This window comes from Aspergillus neoniger (assembly GCF_003184625.1).
Source record: "Aspergillus neoniger CBS 115656 unplaced genomic scaffold BO87scaffold_43, whole genome shotgun sequence".
Classification (NCBI taxonomy): domain Eukaryota; kingdom Fungi; phylum Ascomycota; class Eurotiomycetes; order Eurotiales; family Aspergillaceae; genus Aspergillus; species Aspergillus neoniger.
This window is the reverse complement of record NW_020291171.1, coordinates 116,853-141,001: the sequence shown is the minus strand read 5'-3', so window position 1 is coordinate 141,001 and position 24,149 is coordinate 116,853. Positions and strand designations below refer to the sequence as shown.

Below are 24,149 nucleotides of genomic sequence, written 5' to 3'. Positions count from 1 at the left end.
AGCTACCAGCTTAAATAGATGCATCCGATAGAAACAGTGGTGCATAGCTGGACAATCAAGAAACGCCGAATGCTGCCTATTATATGCTCCAAAACACCCATGCGAACGCCTTCACAAATCTAGAAACAACTCGCTGAGACCTCAGCTAGCAACCGCAAGCTGAGCCACCAAATCCGATGCCACGTCAAGGAACGGATAGGGACTAGTGACCTCTTTCTCCTTATTCCAAAACCGCTTGCTGATGGGATGCCAATCGGCATCCCCTTCGCCACGGATCACATTCTGGTATCCATCGCATTTGAAATCGACCATGTAATTATTCTCTTCGAGCTGGTACAGCTGGATGTCGACGAACACCCAGACTCCATAAGAGATGCGCGAAATGGAATGATGCTGCGTCGCAGATGAAGGACCCGACATGCTCGCGTGCTCTGGTGTTAAATTTCTGTCATCCAAGGAAGCCGGCGCACTTGAGAGGTTGACGCGGCGGCGAAGTTCCTCTAGATCACTTCGACTGCTGTGGACACTGGTCGACGGGCCTGGAGCTCTGACGCCTTCTTTCAAAAGGCGGGCTCGTATGAACCACGGTTCTTTCGGGATGTAGTAGTCGGATGGTAGGTCAGGATACTTGCTCTGCAGCGGTTGCGGCTGTCCTGCGTCGGCCGGATTGACTCCGATCTGCAAACCATCTGAAGAGAAAATACATTAATCACCCTGAGTCGAGAAGTAGATCTAGTGTGGACTCACCTGCACCAGCTGGCTGGATTTCCCATATCCCGCCTTGTGCTTCAATGGCCTTGTAAAGGTACAGCATTGCCTCGTAAGGCTGATTGCGTGAACGAATGCCAAACTGCCATTTGCGAGATTTCTTGGGTTGATGCGGGGCACTCCGACCTTCAGGCGGCTCCAAACGCAACTTGTCAAGGTCTATAATACTACGAGAATGCGGCTTCAGAGCCCTTGCTGTCGCCTCTTGCTCCTCCGGGGAGCGGCCACCACGGCGCGAGTCTCCCTCGGATTCTGGACCACGTTGCGCTTGTTCCTCCAATAACCGGTCAGTGGCCTGGATTCTTTGCTCACGTTCGCGTTCGCGCTCGCGCTCGCGCTGTTCCATGAGTTGGTCGTGGACATAAGGTAAACTCGTTGGTAAAATCCGAACATGGCTCACGCGAGGTGCGTTTAAATCGTCGGCATCGCTCTGCTGAGGCGGTTGATAGGTCTGGCGTTGCGAACTACTACGTGTTCTTGTTGGAGGACCAGGTGGGGTTCCCGGAGCAGGAACAGGAGTTGCTCGTCCAGACGTTGCAGTAGGCTTAGGTATCCTGTCGGGAGGAGGCGAGGGTGTTACCGGGGGTACCAACATATTATCTTCTGTTGGCGCTGGAGAGTGTCAGCACGCTTCACATAAGACAGAGACAATGGCAAAGACCCATAGAAAGGGATCTTCTGTAGTACTCACAATTGGTCTGCATCATCTCATTCTCCATGATGATAAAGAAAGCGTCCTTGATGGCGCTGGGCTCCGGATTCTTGAGCGCATCCTCGATATCGTCGCGGGCATAACCCATACTTCTCTCCAACTTGGAGATAGCTACTTGATGGATTTTGTGCTGCACTGACAGGGGCTTCCCCGGGACCAACTTGCGGGGATCAATGGCCTTATTCGGATCGACACCGGTAGCAATGAATTCTTCGGGCGGCGGCTGTAGGTATTTGGGTAGGTCTTGAAGGAACCAGGGATCTTGACGGATTTCAGGGATAGTAAGCCTATGAACAGGATGTACCTGCAGCATTGACCTAATTAACCGAGCAGCTCCGGGGGATATGTAGCCAGGCATATGAAAGTTGCCCGCGGCAATTTTCTTGAAAAGGGCCGGTATATAGTCATCGTCGAACGGAAGCCTTCCTACCAACAGCACGTAGAGAATGACACCACAGCTCCATACATCTACCTCCGGCCCCGCATAAAGCTTCCCGGAGATAACCTCTGGCGCTGCGTAGTTTGGGCTTCCGCAGCTGGTTTTTAGAAAATTTCCGTCCGTCATGATGTTGCTCAGACCAAAATCTGCGATCTTCACATTCTTCTCGCTATCGATCAGAAGGTTTTCCGGTTTGAGGTCACGATGTACGATTTTATGACGATGGCAGTACTCCACAGCACATATGATCTGCTGGAAGAACTTGCGGGCTTCAGCGTCATTACACCGGCCCCTCTTGACTAGATAATCGAAAAGTTCCCGTTCGGCATATTCCAACACCATGACGATGTCGGTTTTGGTGGCAATGACGGTGTACCTGTCGGGAAAACAGCAAGTTAGCCATTGTTGAAGCTTTCGAATCGGATTCTGTCCGCCATTGCGGCATGGTACAGGGAATAGTACAATTTGATGATGTGCGGGTGCCGCAGCAGTTGGAGGTATTGGATCTCACGTTCAACACGACCAACCATGTCACGAGACAGCAATTTGCGACGGGAGATGATCTTAAGAGCGACCTGGCGACCACTAGGCTGGTGAATGGCCAGTTTCACCTTGCCAAAGGAGCCCTCCCCCAATATCTTGATCGTCTGGTACTGGTCGAGGCGCTGCATGTCCCGGGTGGTTGCTGGTGACTGCATCGGAGGCTCGCCGCCCTTTCCGATCGGGCGGGATGGCGGAGGCATCGCCATGGCGGGGATGTTGGAATTGGAAGAAGGCTCAGTCCCGGCGGTACGGTCACGAGAGCGATCGGAATTGTTGATGGGTGGGAGCGAGACAGAGAGATCCTCGTCGTCGAAAGCAGCGGCCATCCTGACGGGAGACTGGAGGTTGACGGCCGACGTCGGTTCGGCAAGGACGGGGAGGACAACGTGACGTGATGGATTTTGGCCGGAGGGGTGGTCCCGCGCTTGGGCAGATTGCCTTTTTTTTTTACACCTCCCTTCTTCTTAATTTTCTCTCCCTCCCCTTTTTTCGCCCTGATGGCAGCTCTAGAATGATTCGTGGAATTCGGGTCGACGCCTCACTAGCTTGGGTTCGAAAAACCCAATAAAAATATGATCAAAAGGGCGGGCTGTGGATAGAGGATCGGGTCTCCCCCACAACCGGTCAGGTTTGGTGGAAGTGGAGCGCTTGGAGAAGAATCGGTCTGGTCGACACCGAAAACCATCAACAACGCACCAGCTAGCGGGGCGGACGGAGGGGCGGAGAGGTTATTGAGGAGAGCGGGAGGGGGTTTGGGTAACCGTGGTTACGATGATCCTGATGTGCTGGCTGGTCTCGTTAGAGTAGATAGATAGCAGAGCCGGACTATTGAACATACCTCTCTAGTGTAACTTCTGTTATTATTGGAGAGAGGGAGAGGATCCCGAACGAAATGGACTCTAGTAGCTTCAACGGTGGTGGGAATAATGCTGACAATGGGGAAGGGACAGATGAATGGAGAGGAAAAACGGGGCGGGTTTAGGCTAGATGGAAAGTAACTGCGACTAATCCATTTAGCAGATTTAGCACAGACACTCTGTCCTGCTGATGGTTGGCTCGTGTCTGGGTTTGACCGGGGCATTGGATTGGTCTAAAATGAAGCAACTAACTGATGTACCAAGATAAACAAGATAAACATCCTTTTGAGGTTAATCATGGTATTTCTGTCTTCTAGAATACCATTACATCAAAAATTCCCATCACTGAAACCGATTATTACTAGGACTGCGAAATTATCCCTACCATTATATAAAAAAAAAAAATAATAATCAATTCCAATCTACTCTGTACGTTAAGTCTCACGCAGGCGGTAAGTAGAGGAGTCTAGACATGGCCATACAAAGGTATTCATTCTACCGAGTACTGATTGGTACTTCTAGTACTTTGAGACTACTACTTATGTTCGGGTTCCTGTTCGTACTCATTCTAGTAATTATAGTATATACTAGTAACTATTGATTAGCCAGGCCGCGAGCTGGTTATACTTAGTACTTAGTATTGATTGAAATCATGGCATCACTGTCTTTCACTTTGTCCAATACTACTACTAGTAGTAACTCTAATACCAGCTCTTGTGATCAAGATAGTACCGTTATACCATACAAGTAGTAGCACCAGATGCAGCCTGATTATCACCATGCGGATATTAGTACTAGTAAGTAGTTAAAAAGAGGTCGATGTCCTTAATATATATATATACCTAATGTGACAAAGTGCATGACCCCTTTGACATAAGGTATTACTTGACTAGAACATGCGCTGAATATTTAGGCATGTCATATGCCTATTAATGAGCATCGTCAATTACTGACTAGTGAACAAGTACACAAATCAGTCCGCTATTTGCAGTGCTACCGAGGATCTCAGAAGGAGGACTGCTGTCGGCTTAGGCGAAACCCTAGCTTATTCGCCGTTAAAAATATTGCAATCTGCACTCAAGCACTGTTTCTAGTAGTAGTTCATGAGTGTGATAGAATATTATATCATATTCACGTAGATGGATTGTGTAGCATTCGCTTAGGATTTATCTAGTGAATTTGTGACGCATGTTTGCTGCAGGTAATGCGCCTGGCTATCCGGGGCTTGGCAGCCGCATGTCATGTGGTGGGGAAGCTCTCCCGATCGATTCAAACAATCCTCCACCATCAGCTACATCTGGCTTTCGCACTGTGACCGGTTTTGGTTGTCGCCCTCACTTGGTCTGTTGAATTTATTATCGGGCGCTTCTACTTATTTGGTTATTGCAAGGGCGACCTGCTCCAGCCGGTGGGATTGAGACGGGGAGGCTCCGACATGGCCTCCGAACCAACGGAGGAAGCTATTGCGAACTTCGTGAGCTTCACCAGCTCAACCCGCGAACAGGCAATAAGCTTCCTCAAGGTGAACATTGATTTAAGTTGGGACCATTGCAGTTTAACTGACTAGATCGGATTGTAGGCGAATAACTTAAACTCGAACCAAGCCATAAATGCCTATTTTGAAGACCCCACGGGCCCTCAGACGCAGGTGACGTCCTGAAACTGCGCACGATGTGTTGGGAGCAGCGACTGATTGTCAGACATATGTCGATATAGAATATCGGATACCAAAATGATTCTGCCGTTCCTGGTATGATTGTATTCCTTTCGTCAGAGTGATGTGTATTTGAGTTAGTACTGACAGATGTGCCTTGATGAAGCGTTCCAGATCGAACACGCCGACCCGGCCCCCGGTTCCTCGATCACCGCTCCTTCACGCCCGCCATCAGCCCTAAACTCGAGTGAACAGGCATCTGGTTCTGAATATCAGCATAGCGCACCTGCATCAACACAGACTGCTAACGGTGAGGGCACACTGAGGGACTGCCTGATTTCCTGCTAGGCTAACCCCGCTTCACGCAGACGCCAACAAGGGCTTATCCTTGGCCGAGCAAGAGGAGCGGGAACTGCAACAAGCTATGGCCATGTCTTTGAATCAAAATCTCGGACAGCAAGAGACGGGTGTCACAACAAATGAAGCGAAATTTGGTCGAGCTACTCGTGACCACTATGATGAAGGCGCCTGGGCAATGACGTTGTTCAATTCTACCTCTCGTGAAATTATCATAAGCCCCGATCCAGCAGAGCGGAGGAGGAAAGATGGTGAACCGGCCTTCATACGACCATCCCATGACAACATGTACCTGGGTGGACTATTGACGATCCTTCATTCAATTCCTCTGGCGAGAGAAGCTCTTCTGCTCAGGAACCGACTTCTCACAGACTATGGAAAAGATCCACAGTGGTGGAACGGCCAGTCGATTACACTTCCTAAGATTGTCACTATTGATGACGCGCAGGACGGTGATACTGAATGGGATGATATTATATACGAAACCCAGCGTGTGGCAGCATTTTTGGACACTACCGATCGCGCCTTTGGAAGTGCTGATGCATTAGCCAACCTGAAAAGCATGTCCAGTTACGACTCGGAAGGCAGCGCGGCTAGATTTTTGGAATCGTGGCAAGAAGCTGCAGTCCGGGCAGACCCAGACAATCAATTGGCGACCATATTCTCGTCAACTGCATATAAGCGACCTCTTTCGATTTATGACACACCATTGGATAAAGAGTTCTTCTTACTAGAATCCTACGTGGAGCAAGAGCATGGTCAGACTCTCTATGATGTTATCGACCACACCATGTGGTCCGACAGGCCGGGCGAAGATCTTGACGACGTATGGCTAGAACACGTCGCAGAGGTCTTCACAATCAAGCTGGAAGGCTCTAATAAACCCGTTGATGTGAAGATCCCTGCAGTTTTCTATCCTGATCGGTATCTTGCGGCCAACCGAGATCTCGCGCGTGAGTTCCGTGCGCAAAGGCTCCAGATCTACGAAAAAATCTTCAGACTAGAGGGCTTGATGAATCGCTTCTCAACATCTAAGTCGGTCATTCGTCAAGGACTGACCTCTAGAGAGACGCTGGAAAAAGCTGCTGCTGCGGTTTCCTCGACACTGCCCAAGAGCTTGTCAAATGAAACGACTGCCTTTACTCCAGAGTCGGCGAATGCAGAGGCACAGAGGGTGGCTGATGAGCTGAAAGCGATTTCCTGTAAAATAGAAGCCAAGCTCAAAGGTAACATCCCGAAGACCCGTATGATTGCCACTCAGCGCTAACTGGTCCCTGAAACAGAGCTGGAGACTAAGAAGCAGGATGCTATGGAAAGCCTCCGGAGCTATTCTAGAATCCTCACTGAAGCTTCTTCTTCGGGCGAATTACCACATCACAAGTACACACTGCGAGGCGTGTGTACTGAGCCACATGTGACTTATGTCCTAAAGCGCCGTGTGTCGGAAGGCTCCACGAATGGATGCGCTACCTCAGCCGATGACGAGTATCAATGGTGGCGGATCAGCTTTTCGACCGACGATGCGAAGAATCGCCAGGCTGGAACAAGCTCAGAAGGCGATGCAGCTCTGCACAACTCCGACGTCATTGGGTATACCGCTCGCAAGGTCAGGGAAATTGAGGTCCTTCGAGCGGCCCGCGAAGAATCTAAGAATGTCTTGCTTGTCTACGCCAATAACAATGCAATGAACGTGCCGGAAGAGCCAGCTCCCAGTCAACTTCAGGTAAGGCAACGTCTACTAATTGGATGCAAGAGTGGCTGGAACTAACAGCAGTCATTACAGAAATTTGTGCACTTGGACAATCAAGCATTTGAGGCCGAATGTCAGGAAGCAGATAGTACTAGGACCCAATCTGGCCGCCAGAACCGTGCATTGAGTGCTTCTGTCAGTTCCCAGGAGGCATAGCTGAAACCTCAGGACATTATGTGCTGACACATCTAACAGGAACCGCTCAACCAACAGGAAGGTCGTACGACGCCAAATGTGAACGTGTTTGACTACCAGGTTCCATCATTTGACGAGGGAGCGGGCCGGGGGCAGGAAATGGAGGAAAGAGGCGGACGCCCTTTGCTCAGCCGAAGTAGCACAGCTGGACCTGTGCAACCTTCGCAGAATGCCGACGCGATGTGGGACCAAGTCGACGACAAGGCGACATGACACCCAGGGCTGAAGTCTTAAGTTGATCCGTAATTATTGTCATTTAGACTAGATACCTAGGCGTCCCGCAATCGAGATCTAGAACCTGGCATAATTAGATATAGCGCTTGGAATGTCAAATGAGAAGCAACTTAAGGCTGAGCGACGCATTAGGATCAACAGGGTTTGTTTGACCATTGTTTGGGACTAAAGAATGGCTCCCCCACGTGCCGTTTGTTGATGTTGTATGTCACGTTTGCATTGTCCAACCCCCCAAACGACGCCGTCTCCCCTTAGCATCGAGATTCGAGAACCGTGGTTCCAGCAACATTGTCCGAACAGGGAAACCAACCCCCTCTACTAAGCAACCTGCACCATGACCCTCGAAAACGACGCGGTCGCCGGTGCCACAATTGAGCTCCTCGAGACCCGTCTGCGGCGTCTCACATACCTCTTGACCGGCGATGCAAACTGGACTGGCAATCCCACGCCGCCCGCAAAGCCCGCATCTCTCGATGACAGCGTCTCGCGCCGTCTTCTTCGCCTAGAAAGGGACCTGGAAAAGCTGAGCAGAAACATCCCCGCCGTTAGAGATGTTCTGAGTCTCCGTATGATTGACCTTTTCTACACTTGATGAACTGTGTTCGTAGGGGGTGGATCAATAGCTAAACTAATACTTTCGTCCAGACGACCGCTTCCCCGACCTCTTCCGCCAAACACCTTCCAAATCACTCCCTGAGAATCTATCGACGCAGAACCTCGCCTCGATCGTCCTATCCTACGCTTCTGCATTCCCCGAAACCGCCTCCCGACTTACTTCGTTGAATGACCTCCCCATCCCAGACGCCGAGACTTCAGCGTCGCTTATCCAGCTCCAGCCACGACTGGACCAGTTGGCGCGAACTCAGGAGGACCAGGCCAAACAAATCTCCGAGCTACGTGTGCGGTCTGCTCGAGTCTTGCAGCGATGGTACGAAGTGGCGCTGGTTAGTGGCGGTGAATGCTGGGCCGAATGGGAAGGAAGACTGGAGGATGTGGAAAGGGAGGTCAAACGGGAGGAAGTGGTGAGGGAGCGGCGAGCGAAGGAGTTGTGAGAATGAGGCAGTTGCTTTCTTTTTCTTCTTCTGGTTCTGTTCCCATGTTCTTTTAGCGTGCTTGGCTTGTGATGTGATATGATACCTCTTTGTTTGTCCTGATCATGGTTAAGGATGGTAGTTATAGAGGAGAATGTTGGGTAGTAAGTAATTCTTTCGTCTACATAGACGAACGAGTCATTCATCCATTGAGAGACATCGTCTTCTGTGGCAACGATTACTGAATGGACGGTAAAGCCGTTGGTAATCAACAGTCCTTTCTTTTGTTTCTTTCATCTGGACATGAAACAGACCGACCGGCCTTTGATCTTGCTCCCTTCGGGGGAGTCCATCAAACAAAGACCGGCGGCAGCCGGGGTTGCAGTATACCGACGACGCACGGAGAGGATCTGGACTCCCGACAGAACTGATCGACCACGCCGAAACCCGGAAGGAAGAACGGCGCATGTCCCTATATCAAGCACTAGTCACTGCGATCCGTGTGTACTCCATACTTACTGTAGTAGTAATTAGTGGGTATCTACAGTACCTGCTGAAAGTAGACTCAAAGGTACCTGGCTCATTTCAAGGACACAACAAGTCACCTTACCTTACGGAGTACATACATGGTACATATTAGAGACGAAGAAGACCCACGGGGAAGAATCCCGACCGGGTACTTTTATGTCTGTCTCATGAGCGCGATGCCTTGCATGAGGAGCATGGAAGTGCGTTGTGACTGTGATTGTGATGAGAAGGAGAACACGTCGTGGGAAATTCTTTGTTTGGCCTACCTAATATGTGTGTGTACGAGGCAGTGTTCTGACGGAGGGGAAAGAGCACAGGATGAACTCGTGATCAGATGTGTGTCTGTGTGGGAGTGTGATACGAGGTATAAGAATTGCTATAATCGTACCTAGGTAACTCGTGATTCTTACTGTGTCTCACCTGCTTACTGTGTACGGTATGGATACTGTGTGTTTACACAAGGTTGCTTGTGATGGGCTGGCTGGTCAGCAACAGTCCGATAGGGGGTATCTGCAGGTCTAAGCCTTGCAGTCTGAGATTTGAATGATGACGATGATGATGATGATGATGATAATTTGGTACCTTTGCAACTATGTGTGGTGATGAATTTATTCCTGCTTAATTAGTTATGTAGTGAGTAAAAATGAGTGCTATGCTAGAATTAAACCAAAATTGGACCAGTGTTCCATACGAGTCATGTTATCCCCAAAAGAACCAACTACCGAAGGGGAAGAACACTATCGTCATTTATTCCCAGGATCACCTGGGGCGTAAGCAGCAGCAACATGATCAGCAGGGTTGGAATCGTGGCAGTCAGTGTAAGGCTTAATTCACAGAGGCTTTTTTCTAGAAACAAACCGTTGGTTGCCTGGAATAAGAATGTTGGGTGAATTCTCACTGAACCATGTTGTTCGGAGCACATCGCTACCAATGATCTCTACAGTACATACTAAGTAACTACTAATTTCCCAAGTCTCAGCGACCAAACCAACTGTTCAAAACGGTGGACACAGGCCATCGACGCCGCCACGAGAGCCACAACTCAGCCTCAGCCTTTCCAGGGGCCAGAATGGACGAAGAGAATCCACCACCGGCACTAAAAGAGGGGCGACGAGGCCCTCCGGGAAATCGACTAATCAAACAACAATCATGGCCGGAGTTTGCGTGTCGTGCCGCCTCAAAGCGGGTTAGACCGGGACCCAGTTTTCATAAGGAAAATGCATCAATCTCATTAGTATTTCTCTCTCCCGGAGGGTAAAAAAAAAGACACACTGACACTACCTACTAGTAGTAACCGAAGTGGTAGACTAGTAGTGAGAGTGGAATGAGATGGCCCGTGGAAATTCATTTTACTTTTTTGTCTACCGGGATGAATTATCATTAAAATTGAAATTGTTTGACGTGCACATACCAACTAAACTAGAATCATTGTTATTGTGAAGTCTAGTCTAGGCTTTTTTTGAAAATCTCAATGAAAGGGACGACGTACTAAAGCTGAGCTTAAGTATCCTTTCATTTAATGTATTCACCCATTGAGATTAATGCGACCGTAATTGAGAAAATCAAAATAATTACAACTTGCGATTAACAAAATGACAGCAGATACTACTTACTGTAAGTCCGGAGTAAATACTTAGTTACCTACAGGACAGTCGTCATCCTTCACAGCCCGGTTCTATCCCCCCTTCCCTGGAACATCCTCCGAGTTACTATAAGAATAGTAACGGCAGAGAAACCACCCTAGCAGTACCCAATTGTTAATTGGTAGACTAACTAAAGTAGTTATCTATGGACTGATGAACTAGGTAGACAGAATAATAGAAATAGAACTATCAGTTAAATAGATAGACAGATAGATAAATGTATGCCAAACTGCCATACGTCGCAGGCCACGCACTAAACCCAGGGGGGGCCCCCAAAAAGACAGTGCCTGAGGGTAAGTACTGTCTTTCTACGGTTCGCGTGGGCCACTCGGGCCAGGCACCGTCGCTCTGAAACTCGATCCCATTTGTTTTCCCTTTCCCCTTCCACCCAATTGTCCCCATTCCCATCCACCCACCCATCCATCATCTCCTTTTCCTGGACCTCGAACCTGGAACTAAGTAGGCCTCGCTCACGGCTCCCTCAGTCCCTCCAGATTTGGGCTTCGCCTTTCTCCATCTCCAGCCGTTCCCATTCCTCTCTTTCTCTCATCCTTCCCTTCTCCTCTACCCCATCGACTTTTCTTTCCCTTTCCCACTCGTTTCACTCGTTCACCCCTCCCCCCCATCATCTTCTCTATTATCTCTATTTCATCTATCACCTTTTGCTTCTCTCCCTCTTTTCCCCTCTTTTTTTTTTCTCCTCCGTCTCCCGCTTCTCTTAATTCATTCCTCTGCTTCTCCATCCGCCTCTTTTCGACACTAACGTTTCATCATTATCCGTTCTTCTCCAGCCTGGTGCTGCTGTTTCTCTTCGTGCTTCTGCAAGGGGCATTCCGTGGGCTTGTCTGAACACCAACCCAAGCCAACCTCTCCGAGCACTTGTTCCTCGATCCCTCCTTCGATTGCTCCGCCGGTTTGAGACGATCGGTGCCACTGCTTCTCTTCCTCCCCTTTCGCCGACCCTCAGCCATTCCACATTCATTTAACCTGTCTGTCTCAGAAGTATGTGATGCGTCGATCCTTGTTCTTGTTCCTCTAAATCTTATTTCGAGTTTTGGTCGCACCCATCCGCTTTACCTTTCTGTCCTGTTCCCTGCATGAGGCTCCTTGGGGATCGCGTTGTTGTCGTTCCTCACGATGTCCTCCGTGCGCCGTCGATCAACTTGCATGTTCCTTGATCATACACGTTCGCCCACCTGAGCACCTGGCTAATTGCTCTGTAGTCGGACACTTTCTTCCACCTTGGTCGGATCTCACGCTCATTGCCACACTCGACGGGTTTACCATTCTCAGATCACATCCGACCTAAATCGTCAATTGACTCGACAAATTTAAAGCATAGAAGGACCTTCTCTGCTACTGTCCATATACACCATCGGGGCCTTCACAGTCATCGTCGCATCGCGTCTTGAACAGCATCCTCCCATTCCGGACGCTTCTATATAACTTTCTGCGACCTCGTTCGAACCACATTCATGGTGGCTTACTCTTCGCGTTCCCCCTCCTTCCAGAAGCCATATACCTATCCTGAGCCTCCACGAAAAATGGCGCGCTTCAGAGCCAGCAATATTCTGGGCGACCCTTTTGCGCTCGCGACCACGTCCATCTCCATTGTATGATTTCAATCCATTCTGGTGCGATGGCTCGGGTTCACGGCTAATCTTCGTTTAGTTGGCTTGGTTGATCGCATTCATCTCGTCCATTGTCACTGGCGTACATGGCGGATACCCCACCTACTCGTGGTGGGCTGTTGCTTACTCCTTTTGCTGCATTGCTGGTATGGCGCTTGTCTTCGGCACCGATACCGGTACCGTCTACAACATAGCGGTATGTCGCCATTCCTTCTGACCCAATCTTTCGACAACCCTTCGTACTGACTTTTGGCAGATCGTGGGGTATCTTTCCGCTGGTCTTGTCATTACAACAATCTCCATCAACTCGTTAGTCTATGCGAACAGCGCCGCATCGCAAGCTGCCGGTGCTGGGTTCATTCTCTTGGCTATGGTTATTGTAAGTGATAATCAGCTCCGACACAGACCCACTAGGCAGTACGTGACTTACCTTTGATGCAGATCATTTGGATATTCTACTTCGGATCTAGCCCTCAGGCTTCGCATCGCGGCTTCATCGATTCGTTCGCCCTTCAGAAGGAAGGTGCTGGCTCGTATGGAAATGGCAGGCCTATGTCAACCGCCTTCGGCAATAGACCCGAAACGACATCCAGCCAGCCCCCGCAGATGTACACGTCCGCTCAACTCAATGGCTTCGAGACTTCTTCCCCCGTGTCGGGCTACCCCGGCGGAGCCCCTGGCTCCGAACACCGCAGCTCCTCGCAGCCCCGCTTCGGCAACCCGTCCGCCACGAACCTGCCTAACAATGGCACACCAGACGAGGTTCCCCAGCCAACGGAATATCCGTACCGTGCGAAGGCCATCTATTCGTATGAGGCCAACCCCGAAGACGCCAATGAGATCAGTTTCACCAAGCATGAGATTTTGGAAGTGTCCGATGTGAGCGGTAGATGGTGGCAGGCCAGGAAGGCCACCGGAGAGACCGGTATTGCTCCATCCAACTACCTGATCTTGCTGTGATCGATGCAGAGCAATCCACGGTGTCACGTCCTTTCCTTCTTCTGTCTTTCTGGTCTGTCATGGTTCTCGCTATTTTGTCGCGAGAGAAAAATCAGTTTTTGATACCCTTCGAGTAGTATCACTCGGCGTGATTCTGGTTCGCGAAGTCATGTTACGTTTTGATGGCCCTGTGTATTCTGTTGGTTTATTTGTCGTTCATTAGAGACATTTCTCTTCGTTTTGTTGTGCGTGTTGGCATATTTGAATTATGTATGCTCCCCGACTCCTTCAGCGGGAATTTGTGCTGTTGATATGTTATGTATGGCCTTCGGATCTGTTTTGATCATGCCCAGAAGCACCCTCATCCTTGACGGTTATATCTCTTTCGTGTTACTATTGGAAATGAGTCCGTGTTTAAATGTTATGCTATCTTCTCACCTCCTGACTGTTCATAAAAAATGAACGATACGTCGCACAAGTCAAATTAGACAGGTCGCATTCGATCTCCTGCATTGAAATGGTGGTAGATAAGCAGGATAGATAGATATGTTGAAATCAAGTACACTTCCATTGACCGATCTTATTCCGCGACCACGTGCGTCGAGCGATTGACTTCCCTGCTGGCCGACCTGAGGTATCAGAATGACCGCTGCATTTAAGCCCGGCATTCTTTCTCGCAGTCCCGCATCGTGGAGCGGCCCATCCAGACATGTCGTGTTCCTTGGAACTATTCATCCACCCGTTCCCGAATACTCCGCTCGAGCCCAGTCCCCGTCTAGAACTTTTTTTCTCCCTGAATTCTCCTCTGGTTTACCTGTCTTGTCCTAGTTTCGGTGCTTCTTGCTTTCTCCATCTCCCCCGCTCTGTCCAATAATATGCCCCTTTTCCCTATCCCCTCCACTATCAGACCCAGCGGATGAGTAGTTAGTACTAAGTAGTAGTTCTTTGCCCACCCACTGACGGCGGAACTTGCCCCGGACAGTTTAATTCTTCAGGCTTTATTTCGCTCGAGCATTTCCGCTTGATAAGTCTGCAGAGGAAGCGGTGATGATGGTAGTGGTGATTCTTTAACTGTTTTTTTCTTAGGATACCTCTTCTTCTCCTTCTTTTGTATATGTATTACTTACTATATTGACTATATATCTCATTGCTGGTGGTATCCGGGAAGTCGCCATACTACTACAACTTCTGTCGTTTTGCACATACACGCCGATATCGGTCTCTAATTGTTATGCACTACTACCACCTACCGCATTATGGCTGCGAGTAGCGAAAGTGATGATGGCAACATCACAGTTGCATCCTATGTCCTAGGCACGATTGGCACCGTCCTCTGGTGCATCCAGCTGATTCCTCAGATCTGGTATAACTGGCGACGGAAGAAAACCGATGGGTTTCCGCCTTTGATGATGCTTTTGTGGGCTTCTTGTGCGTTTTTCGAACAAACTCCATGCTGTTTCTTGTGCTTTTGTGATTGTATAGAATGCGTGATATGGGATGGAAGATTGACCTGATGAGTTGGTGCTTTGTTGAGCAGGTGCCGTGCCGATGGGTGCTTATATGGTTTTGCAGGTGAGTAACATGGTTCTTGGTGATTGATCTATCTAGTTTGACGTAAGGCAGCTAACGAGGGCGCTCGCAGGAGGTCAATTTACCGTTACAGATCCAGCCGCAGATTTTTGGCTTCTTTTCGCTGGTGAGCTGGGGGCAGATATTATACTATAATCAGTATGTGGTCCTTGTTTCTTTTGATATCGTTGGTGGGATGGGGTTTGGCTTCTGAGGTTGTTAATGTTTCTCGTGTGTGATTATAGTAATTATACTTGTCTCAAGTCAACGTCGTTAGTTGTGGGTACGGCGATGTTGTTTGGTGGGATTGAGACGTTGTTAATTCTCACTTTGAGGGTTTGTTTCCGCTACTTCCTGCTATCTGCATTATGGCAAATAATTTCGGTGTTCAGATACCTTATAATAAGGGCGTGACCTGGCCGGACCTGGTGGTTGGAGTCGTTGCGGCAATTCTACTAGCATCTGGGCTTGTGCCGCCGTATTTTGAACTGTGGAAGAGAGATGGTCGGGTAATTGGGTTCAGTGAGTATTTAGTTGTGTTTTACCGGGATTGAAACATTACTGATTGTCCGTAGATTGGGTGTTTCTGTCCATTGATACCCTGGGAGGACTGTTCTCGCTGTTCGCTCTAGGTTCGCTTGCACTGGCATGGGACCTTTATTAGTATCATATGAGGTCTAACGATAGTTTTATAGCTGCCCAGGGATCGTTCGATATTCTCGGAGGGATCATGTACATTCTCGTGTAAGTCGGATGGACATACGGGCTGTCAGTGACGTTAGTACAAGTTGTGGACTGGCTGACCCGGATGAGTGACATATAGGGTTGTCCTCGAGGCAGGTATCTATGCAAGCCATATCATCTGGCGGATTCGATACCGCGCAGTACGCAAGGAAGCCAAGGCATCTGGCAGAAGCATCGATGAAGTGCTGGAGGAGCGAAATCAGGTCGAAACGCCTCAGGATAATAAGAAAGATGGGATCGTTTCTCATCACCGAGGGAACAACAGCCCTGTGCAGCAGCAGCAGCACTCGGAGCCAAAAGTAACGCAAAGCATTTCGGAGGGAAATGATGCCGATGCCTGAAATCCGTGGCAGCGGAAAATGGTGTGGCAGGTGATAGGCGTTGCGGGTGCATCTGCCATTCGCCGATTCAGTACTTTTTACTATAAAGTACTTACTTAACTTACACTACTACGGAGTACAGATCTGAGATATCGCATCTCGACCCGAGACCCGCCCAACGGTCCGAAAGATGCGAGGCAACTACTACTACATAACAAAAAAAAGAAAAGGAGAGGAAATGGATGGATGGATAGATAGATAGTCATGCATCGAGACCCATTTTCTGGGCCTGAAACGCAGCGAGAATGTTGCGGACAGGCCGCTGGACAGAGATGCATGTGCGCCGTGGCAGCTGGACGGTGCTAAGGGATCTTAGTTTGCCTTTGGGATGTCGCTAGTCATGCAATTGAACGCGGACAACAAACCTTTGCGCCTGCCGTTGGGTTGCGTTGAAAGTTCTTTTTTCGAGGGTTTAAGCTGAGATTATTATTTAAATTGACACTTATTTAAATGGCGAGGGAAGCCCGGTGCTCTTACGGGTCCAAGCGTGGGTTAGAAAAAATAAAACCGAGCTATTTTCTTTTGGATTCTATTCCGGGTTCCCCTGACTTTTGTTGTAAGTTCTCGAACTGGATGGAGTAAGTAATTTTTAAAGGTTGTGGATGGATGATAATCATTCTGATGCTGTCTTGGGTGTAGTAGTCCATTGTCATTGTCATTATTATCATCTATTTTATCATGATTATTCGCCTTTGATTATTTTATTTGGCTGTTAGCGCATCCCCTCTCCTCAATCCCAGTCTAGAACGGCTGTTTCCCTTTTCCCTTTCCCACCCCCCCTCCTCCTCTCTTGTGGTCATCTTTCAAGCTATCCACTTCCTCTCCATCTTGATTACTGTCGCTATACTATTTCTGTATTGCACAACAGCACAGTCCTCTTGTCCCTCCCTCGCTCTCCTTGTCTTCCTCATCCATTCTTCCTTTTCTCTGTTTTTCTATTTGATCCTCCCTCCCCCGATCCATCCGGCCGCGTCTCTGCCGTCGTTCATTTTTTTAGTTTACTTTTTTAGTCTCGTCCCCTCTCTCTTTTCAATATCGTATCTACTACCATCTTCTTCCCCATCTACTCCATACTTTAGTACTGCTCCTTTGGATCGAGCCATGCCGAGTGGCCCATTGCTTGCTGCACATTTCCCCCGTCTCTCCTTCATGCTTGGATGCCATTTGGACCGGCGGAGGGTTCACTGACCTTTCCCGCGTGTCGTTCCTTTCACCATCTTTTATTTGATTTTGGGGGTGTATCATCTTTTGCTTTTTCTTGCTTCTCGTTATCTTTTCTTTTTGGGGCTTCTATCTCGTCAGCTGCTGATTGTCCGCTTCTTTTCTCTCCTCTGCATTGCGGTAGCAAAAGGAGGCAGACTTGAAAAGGACCGTCGACCTGTCACACGGGGAATTGAGGGACAATTTTATGCAGTTGCACGATGCCAGACCGTCGTTGGGCCAAGCTCAAGGCAAAGCTGTTATTGCGGCGATCGTCGTCAACATCGTCCGTTCCTGCCGCCACCAGCGACATTATTGCCGAGAACAATCCCCATAATGCCCGCGCCCAACAGAGTTGCGCCCCCGGACAATTGGACGATTCGATCGCGGATTGTCCCCCAGCGCGACCCATCAGTTCCAACCGGCGCGCGGTATCATTACAGGCTGTGCCCCAAGCCTTGAAGCTGAAGCTGAAGAAGAAGGAGGAGGAGAAGGAGGAGAGGCCAGAAGAGGAGGACGATCGGGCGAGTGCAGCTGAAGGGAGGCGGACATCGGTGATTGGCTCGAAAGGCGGGCGGTCGAGGGGATCGTTGGAGGAGGAAGAAAAGCAGGTCGAGAAGTTGGAGAACTGCAACTTCAAGTCGAAATCCTCCTCTCACTCCGAACCGGTCGCGGAACAACGTGAGGGACAACGGCACTCGCTCCTCGTTCCTCCAGGTGCCAGTGCCGGTGCTGGTCCCGGTGCTTCTCCCCAGCGTCAGCAATTGGACGCGACGACTTCTTGCGATCGTGTTCGCCCCGCGCCCTGCAGGCGTCACAGTCACGGTCCCTTTTCCGAGCACGTCCTTTCCCCACCCCCGACAACTCTATCGCCAGATCTGCTCCCTTCGCCTTCTCCTACCCCTCCTCCCCCTGTCTCTGATCGTGGTGTTCTTTCAACCTCCTTCCAGTTTGGCCAAACTCAAGGCCTCGATCGCCTGGGGCCTACGGTCGCGGAGCCGCAGTTGCCCGTGTTGGATGTCGTTGCGGAGATTCCGTCGGTCGAACCAGAATTTCAATCCTCCTCCAACCATACTCCCGCTCCTTCCTTCCCAAAGCGTCCCAGTCTAGGCTCCCGTCGTCAGTCGCTGCTGGCCCCGTCTCATCAACACCTGATCAACAGCCTGTTGGATCCCGGTTTGACCGCAGAGCCTGAGACTAACGGTAACGGTCGCTCCGCCACCTACAGTACAGGCATGTCTCGCAAGATCTGGGTCAAGCGGCCAGGCGGATCGGCCACCTTGGTCCCCATCTCGCTCGATAGCTTGGTGGACGAGCTACGGGACCAGGTGATCCTGAAGTACTCGAACTCGCTTGGCAGAACCTTCGATGCCCCCGATATTGTCATTCGCATTACTCCGCGAGATGGATCGAATAGGCAGGCTACTCCTGATCGGATGCTAAGCCCGGAGGAGCCGCTGGCAAGCGTGGTGGACTCATATTACCCCGGTGGTCAAGCTATCGAGGAAGCTTTGATTATCGATATCCCTTCGCGTCGCACTCCAAAACCTTCTCCACGCCATTCAGTATACTACAACCATCATCATTCCGAGCCGGGCGAGCATGGCGAGTACTTTCCGCTCATGCCGGCGAATCCCAGTGTTCCCACGCCGCCGACGCATCCGTCTACCTCGTCCGCCAGTGTTAATGCTCATCCCGCCCCATCAATATCAATACTGACGACAGGAATGGCCCCTCCGCTGCCCTCGCCAGGGAGTCGCGGGACTCGACATCCCCGTCGGCCGCCCCTGACTCGCCATGCCACCAACTCACCCACCATCCTCAATCAGGCGCCAACAGCGAAAGGTGGGTCAACTCTAAATTTTAACGAGCTACAAGACGTCGCATGCAACTGCTAAGAAACTTGCTAACTTTGTGAGTAGACTCCGGGATCGTCCCCAGCAGTATCCCTCCGCAGCCTGCTCCGTCCATTCCTACTCCGCCAGGCCCGCCGCCAGAATCCCCTCAGGCCAAATCTCTCACCCCTCCAGCACGCGGGGCATCCCCGCGTCCACGTCCCTCCACATCCTCTGCGAAGCCGAAGAAGACCAGCGCAGCACAAGCATTGAGCGGGGTCTTTGGAGGCCTCATCGAGGGCACGGTACCGCCCATCAACGTCTTGATCGTAGAGGACAATAACATCAACCAACGTCTTCTGGAAGCTTTTATGAAACGTCTCAGCGTCCGCTGGAAGTGCGCGGCGAACGGTGAAGAGGCGGTGAACAAGTGGCGCCAGGGTGGTTTTCATCTTGTCTTGATGGATATCCAATTGCCCGTCATGAACGGCCTGGATGCGACCAAGGAAATCCGCAGGCTCGAACGCCTGAACGGTATCGGTGTGTTTCCCAAGACTGCTGACGGGCGGTCGAGCGCTGCCACTGCCAATGCGGCCTCGCCCTCGGCAATTGCGGGCAGTCGGGAACCTCTGAAGGCAGAGGATACATTACACGATCTGTCTCTGTTTAAAAGTCCCGTCATTATTGTAGCCCTGACCGCGAGCAGTCTGCAGAGCGATCGTCATGAGGCTCTTGCAGCTGGCTGCAACGACTTTTTGACCAAGGTAAGCATATATTTTCTCGGACTATCGTTCAATTTCGCGCTTCTATCGCAACATGCTAACATATTGCGAAGCCGGTTCGCTTTGAATGGCTGGAGCAGAAAGTGACAGAATGGGGCTGCATGCAAGCCTTGATCGACTTTGAAGGCTGGCGCAAATGGCGCGGTTACGCCGATGACACTCAGCCTTCGCCCACGTCTGATGGTCATACGAGTCCCATGCAGACTGGCGGAGACGGAGTTTCGCGGAAACAGTCCCCTGTTATACCACTCTCACCATCCTCTACTTTGAGTCAAGGAGCCACCAAGAAGGACCGCAAAACCCCCAGTTTCCCTAAACCCATCGACGTTACACCCGAAGACTCTTCCGGCAGTGGTAGCGGCGAGGGCTTGGACTCACCTGCCAGTCCTGTAACATCAGTCCCTGTTCCAGACGGGCCTGCAGATCTCGATGCACTCTAGTTGATCCTCATGCTATACAATTTTCCTCCTGATGGGGATAATATCACATCGACCGATTGTCAGACTGCTGCGCGCCTGTGTGATTGAGCACATCACGTGCATGTTTGATCTTCTATCTCTCTCCCTACCTCTCTCATTTCATCTCATCTCCAAAACCGCATTCTCCGCTATTTTGCGTCTTCCAATGGATACCCAGCATAGCCAATCGTCGATCTTATTTTCTTCTTATTATACTCCTTTGCCTTCCTGGTGTCCGCGGCCCCCCGGGACGCGGTTGTCATACACTTCATTCCCTTTGTTTGTTCGTTCGTGATCAACTTCCAACTTCACAGGCGTCTCTGATATATTTTTTTCCATGGTTGGTTGCTTTGGGAAAGGGGCAAGGGATGGAAGAGGTGGCATACTCACGCATACGAATCGAGATGTCGTTTTTGTCGTTTTCCTGTTATCATTCTTATCATCTTTATGCACCTACATGTATGCCGCCTTTGGAGGGACTTGGCCTTCTGTTTCTTGTGTCTTGTGTCTACTTCGTAGAGTTGCTGTTGATGTACATAGATCATTTTGTCGATTGGATGGGTGGTTTTGCCCTCCTTGAACTATATATCACTATGTAACTTATTTTTCTTTCATTTTGTTATTCTTACTGGAATGGTGTATCGATCATATTGTGAAACAAACAGCCATTAAAGACATAGATATCTTGTTCAACTCTTATATGTAGTGTAGTACTGGAGAATCCGGTTCGAAGAGAGGTAGGTAGGTGATAGATAATAGTAAAAGGGGCTATAGATACATATTCATGGCTTCCAAGTAGAAGAGGAAATAAAAAGATAAAGATGTGTGGATGGGGTAGTAACCGAACAAGCTCCTCGAAAAAAAAAAGTGAATATCAATCGATCAACCAGTCGAAAAGGACCGTATCGTACAGCTGAAATACAAGGCAACCAAGAGGGGCATACAAATACATCCACCATCCATACCGCGCTGCGAGATGGACGGGCTATACAGGGAGGGATCTTTCATGTCATTGGGGAGGAAATAAACATGATTGACGAAGAAAGAAGGGAGTGTAATCCAAGGTCAAGATTTGCAAGCTTAGACCTCCACACGGGTGGGGATCTTGACCTGGCCCTTCTTCCGGTCGTAGCTGGGGACACCGTATCTGCGACCAGGAGCCCGAGCGTTGCGACCATCCTTGCCGGTGGTTTCCTGGCTGACGACAACGTCGTTGATACGGAACTCGAAGCGAGAATCCTCGGGCTGCACACGCTGCGTTTGCTTCTCCTTACGCTCCTGGGTGAGACGCTTGCGCTCCTGATCGGCAGCGTCTTGCGTCCTGAGGCGAGCCTTGTAGAGCTTGGGGTGTTGGCGAATCTCATTCGGTACCTCATTTATGTCACGGGTACTTGTGACCATGTGCGGGTGCGGAATACGCACGTCCGCTGCCTGGAGGACCTGATGCTCCTCATCGCCCTTGCCGACAAGCTCGATACGCGAGGGGTTCTGAGTAACCCGGCTGATGGCCTCAGAGGGATTAGCAACATCCTTGGCAAGCTGCTTGTGTTCTAAAGCCGGGGCAGCGGAGAAGACACGGCCAGCGTCAACACGGTTGAATTGGCGGGACTCAGAGACGGGATAGAAGATTTGAGGGTTGGTGAGGCGGTGGACGGGGAGGTCGTTAATTTCTTCATGGGCCTGCTCGGGAGGCGTTACGGGAATCATTTCATGAATTGCACGAGCGTAAGGCACAGCCAAGGGTTTACCCTGAAACAACAAGTCTGTTAGTTGCGTTCGACCAAAGTACAGGCAGCATGATCAGAGCTTGTGATAGTAAAAACAACAAGAAAGAATCGGTGTATATCAGAAAAATAGGCGTTGTAACCATTCCCAGTCAACTGGGTCATAAAGACTAATCGAATTTATAATTTTTCTCATCATTGCACACCGCGGGTATGTCCGCTTTGAAAGGCAGAAGGGTAGGAGGGGGAACGCATTGGTGATGACTTGGAAGGATCTGTAAACATACCTGTTTCTCCATCCGCTTTTCTAACTCGACCAGCCGGACTACAGCAGCGACTCTCCTCATGTCGACCTTCAGCTCGACACTGACAGCACGCACGCTCTTTTTATTTATTACTACCCGGTTGTAGATCTCCGTCCGCAGCTCCTCACTGAGAATGCTCTCTGAGCGGTAGGCAGGATTTGCCGGGAAAACTCTGTTCTCGACAACCGGCGAATCCTTGAGTTTGGGATTGGTCCGAATGAGGTAGTTTGTTGAGCCTGGAGTATGGGTTCTCAACTTAGCTGCGTCGGTGTTGAGCCACGCAAACATCTCTCTGCGACGTCTAGTAGTTTGAGGGGCCGGCGTGGACGAAAATGACCGACACGAACGCCATGACTCCTGTGATGAGGGGCATGTGGTAGCTAGCCTGGGAAGATATGTGGAGGAGGATGAGGTAGATGATGTGGAAAGGTAGGGGAGGAGAGAGTTGGAGACGACTGAGTTCTGTATTCGGGGTGCCATGTTGTTTAAGGGGAATAGGGGGTGAGTGGGTAAGAGAACAAGGATCTCCGACGTCAATGGACCAGATTCCGAGTAGAAACAATCCAATTGACGGGGTAGGGAGTTTAGTGGAGGAGGGGAAGGAGGAGGGTGGATGATATGGAGGTTCAGGATGGAAAGAAAGGCACGAACTCGACGGAAGAAAAGGAAGAAACTTTTCGGCGCGGTGGTGGTCACGTGAAGCTACCGGTGGTGCGGCGCTTGGCCCGATTGGGGAGGAAGCTCTGGACGGTCCCGCCAGCAATTCTCACTATTGGCTTCGGCTTCATTCCCCACGGGCTCCCAACAGGAACTACGAACTTTCTCCCTCCAGGTTTATGACTGTCAAATGTTCTTAAGTGAATGACCGGTGCAATTCCATTGTTGAAGCTGGTACATGTAGAGCAATTTCCCGCGAAGTTAAAGGAAGGGAAGCAAATTCAACACGCCTCTTTTCCAGGGTAAATTCCCGCTCATCAACAGATCCCCCCCGGCAAAGGGAACAAATAGAAGAATCAAAGACTAGCAAAGGTGACGAAGAAATAAATAGGGTAGTAATAGCCTCCATGACTCCCATGTAACCCAAGCAATGACGGAAGAGCAACAACGCTGCAAAACACGATGCGAATAAGGGACGGAACAATGCGCTACAATCCCAGGCGGCCAGCAGCAGCCAACACATGCCTTGGGATACACCCCTTGCCCAATGATCAGAGTAAGACAGATATATGACGTCCCAGAAATGTATCTCAAGTGTATAGGTACCCAGGTAAACGCCCCGCACAATGATTAGCTGTTGTCCAGATGAAGGCTGCAAACAATGTATCACAACACAGGAGGGTGGTCGGTAGCTCAAACAAGATCCAGTACAAAGAATTTCCCTTCGGGATTCCCGTCATTTCTGGCTTTCTGGTCTCGGCCAACGCATCCTTCTCCCATCCTGCATGATTGAGGGGGTCAAACAAAGGGCTGAAAGGTTTAATCAAGCAAAATGATCGGCAATTTCCCACATGTAGACAATAGCACGCACAGAAGAATGAAGAAGAACGGACAGACAATCGAAGCCTCCCCTCTCATAGGAAGGAAAGACAGAGAAAGCAACTATTAGGAAAACATCTGAATAGATAACGCAACAACACGGCACAGGGTATGAAGGTAGTGCAAACATGACGACAGGGCAAGTGAAACAAGCGAAGTTGGCAATGAAAATCCACACGGGCTCCTGGACGTATTAAAGAGAAACCCATACGCGCACAAATGCAATGTCTCCCACCCAAGAAAAGAAAAAAAAAAAAAAAAAAACAAACACAACATGTATAGTAACAGCGCCCCTGATCCCATGCTATCGGAGTGCACAGCAAACGAATGGAATA

General features: G+C 50.0%; 9 protein-coding genes across 9 annotated transcripts; 7 read left to right on the top strand and 2 right to left on the bottom strand.

Moving 5' to 3' along the window:
- Positions 1–141: 141 nt before the first annotated feature.
- BO87DRAFT_318784 (carbon catabolite derepressing protein kinase Snf1) lies at positions 142–2,788 on the bottom strand (the record flags this gene model as incomplete). The annotated part of the gene is made up of 4 exons (XM_025619816.1): positions 142–689; positions 748–1,380; positions 1,460–2,295; positions 2,382–2,788. 4 exons carry the CDS (start codon positions 2,786–2,788, stop codon positions 142–144), a joined length of 2,424 nt encoding a protein of 807 aa, XP_025475305.1.
- A 1,966-nt stretch (positions 2,789–4,754) lies between these two features.
- On the top strand, positions 4,755–4,979 carry BO87DRAFT_318941 (ubiquitin-associated-like domain-containing protein; the record flags this gene model as incomplete). The annotated part of the gene is made up of 2 exons (XM_025619820.1): positions 4,755–4,841; positions 4,899–4,979. 2 exons carry the CDS (start codon positions 4,755–4,757, stop codon positions 4,977–4,979), a joined length of 168 nt encoding a protein of 55 aa, XP_025475304.1.
- Positions 4,980–5,051: 72 nt separating this feature from the next.
- On the top strand, positions 5,052–7,488 carry BO87DRAFT_318829 (uncharacterized protein; the record flags this gene model as incomplete). The annotated part of the gene is made up of 6 exons (XM_025619817.1): positions 5,052–5,069; positions 5,124–5,283; positions 5,342–6,556; positions 6,614–7,053; positions 7,114–7,215; positions 7,276–7,488. The coding sequence occupies 6 exons, from the start codon at positions 5,052–5,054 to the stop codon at positions 7,486–7,488; spliced, it is 2,148 nt and encodes a 715-aa protein (XP_025475303.1).
- A 266-nt stretch (positions 7,489–7,754) lies between these two features.
- Positions 7,755–8,693, top strand: BO87DRAFT_380284 (putative nuclear distribution protein RO10). The gene is made up of 2 exons (XM_025624268.1): positions 7,755–8,075; positions 8,155–8,693. Exons 1-2 carry the CDS (start codon positions 7,844–7,846, stop codon positions 8,559–8,561), a joined length of 639 nt encoding a protein of 212 aa, XP_025475302.1. The 5' UTR covers positions 7,755–7,843; the 3' UTR covers positions 8,562–8,693.
- Positions 8,694–11,820: 3,127 nt separating this feature from the next.
- Positions 11,821–13,531, top strand: sho1 (osmosensor SHO1). Its single transcript, XM_025618356.1, has 4 exons — positions 11,821–12,324; positions 12,383–12,538; positions 12,599–12,721; positions 12,784–13,531. Exons 1-4 carry the CDS (start codon positions 12,187–12,189, stop codon positions 13,300–13,302), a joined length of 936 nt encoding a protein of 311 aa, XP_025475301.1. The 5' UTR covers positions 11,821–12,186; the 3' UTR covers positions 13,303–13,531.
- A 1,006-nt stretch (positions 13,532–14,537) lies between these two features.
- BO87DRAFT_368217 (PQ-loop repeat-containing protein) lies at positions 14,538–15,935 on the top strand (the record flags this gene model as incomplete). Its single annotated transcript, XM_025621925.1, has 8 exons — positions 14,538–14,709; positions 14,819–14,853; positions 14,924–15,009; positions 15,096–15,186; positions 15,243–15,372; positions 15,426–15,482; positions 15,546–15,594; positions 15,674–15,935. 8 exons carry the CDS (start codon positions 14,538–14,540, stop codon positions 15,933–15,935), a joined length of 882 nt encoding a protein of 293 aa, XP_025475300.1.
- Positions 15,936–17,019: 1,084 nt separating this feature from the next.
- Positions 17,020–20,409, top strand: BO87DRAFT_172950 (response regulator). Its single transcript, XM_025618354.1, has 3 exons — positions 17,020–19,019; positions 19,097–19,773; positions 19,845–20,409. Exons 1-3 carry the CDS (start codon positions 17,396–17,398, stop codon positions 20,229–20,231), a joined length of 2,688 nt encoding a protein of 895 aa, XP_025475299.1. The 5' UTR covers positions 17,020–17,395; the 3' UTR covers positions 20,232–20,409.
- On the top strand, positions 20,410–20,879 carry BO87DRAFT_172951 (uncharacterized protein). The gene has a single exon (XM_025618355.1). The coding sequence runs from the start codon at positions 20,587–20,589 to the stop codon at positions 20,827–20,829; it is 243 nt and encodes an 80-aa protein (XP_025475298.1). The 5' UTR covers positions 20,410–20,586; the 3' UTR covers positions 20,830–20,879.
- A 52-nt stretch (positions 20,880–20,931) lies between these two features.
- Positions 20,932–22,909, bottom strand: BO87DRAFT_410219 (mitochondrial 37S ribosomal protein mS45). The gene is made up of 2 exons (XM_025626309.1): positions 22,261–22,909; positions 20,932–21,998 (listed from the first exon to the last, which is right to left on the bottom strand). Exons 1-2 carry the CDS (start codon positions 22,756–22,758, stop codon positions 21,330–21,332), a joined length of 1,167 nt encoding a protein of 388 aa, XP_025475297.1. The 5' UTR covers positions 22,759–22,909; the 3' UTR covers positions 20,932–21,329.
- Between the last annotated feature and the right edge of the window lie 1,240 nt (positions 22,910–24,149).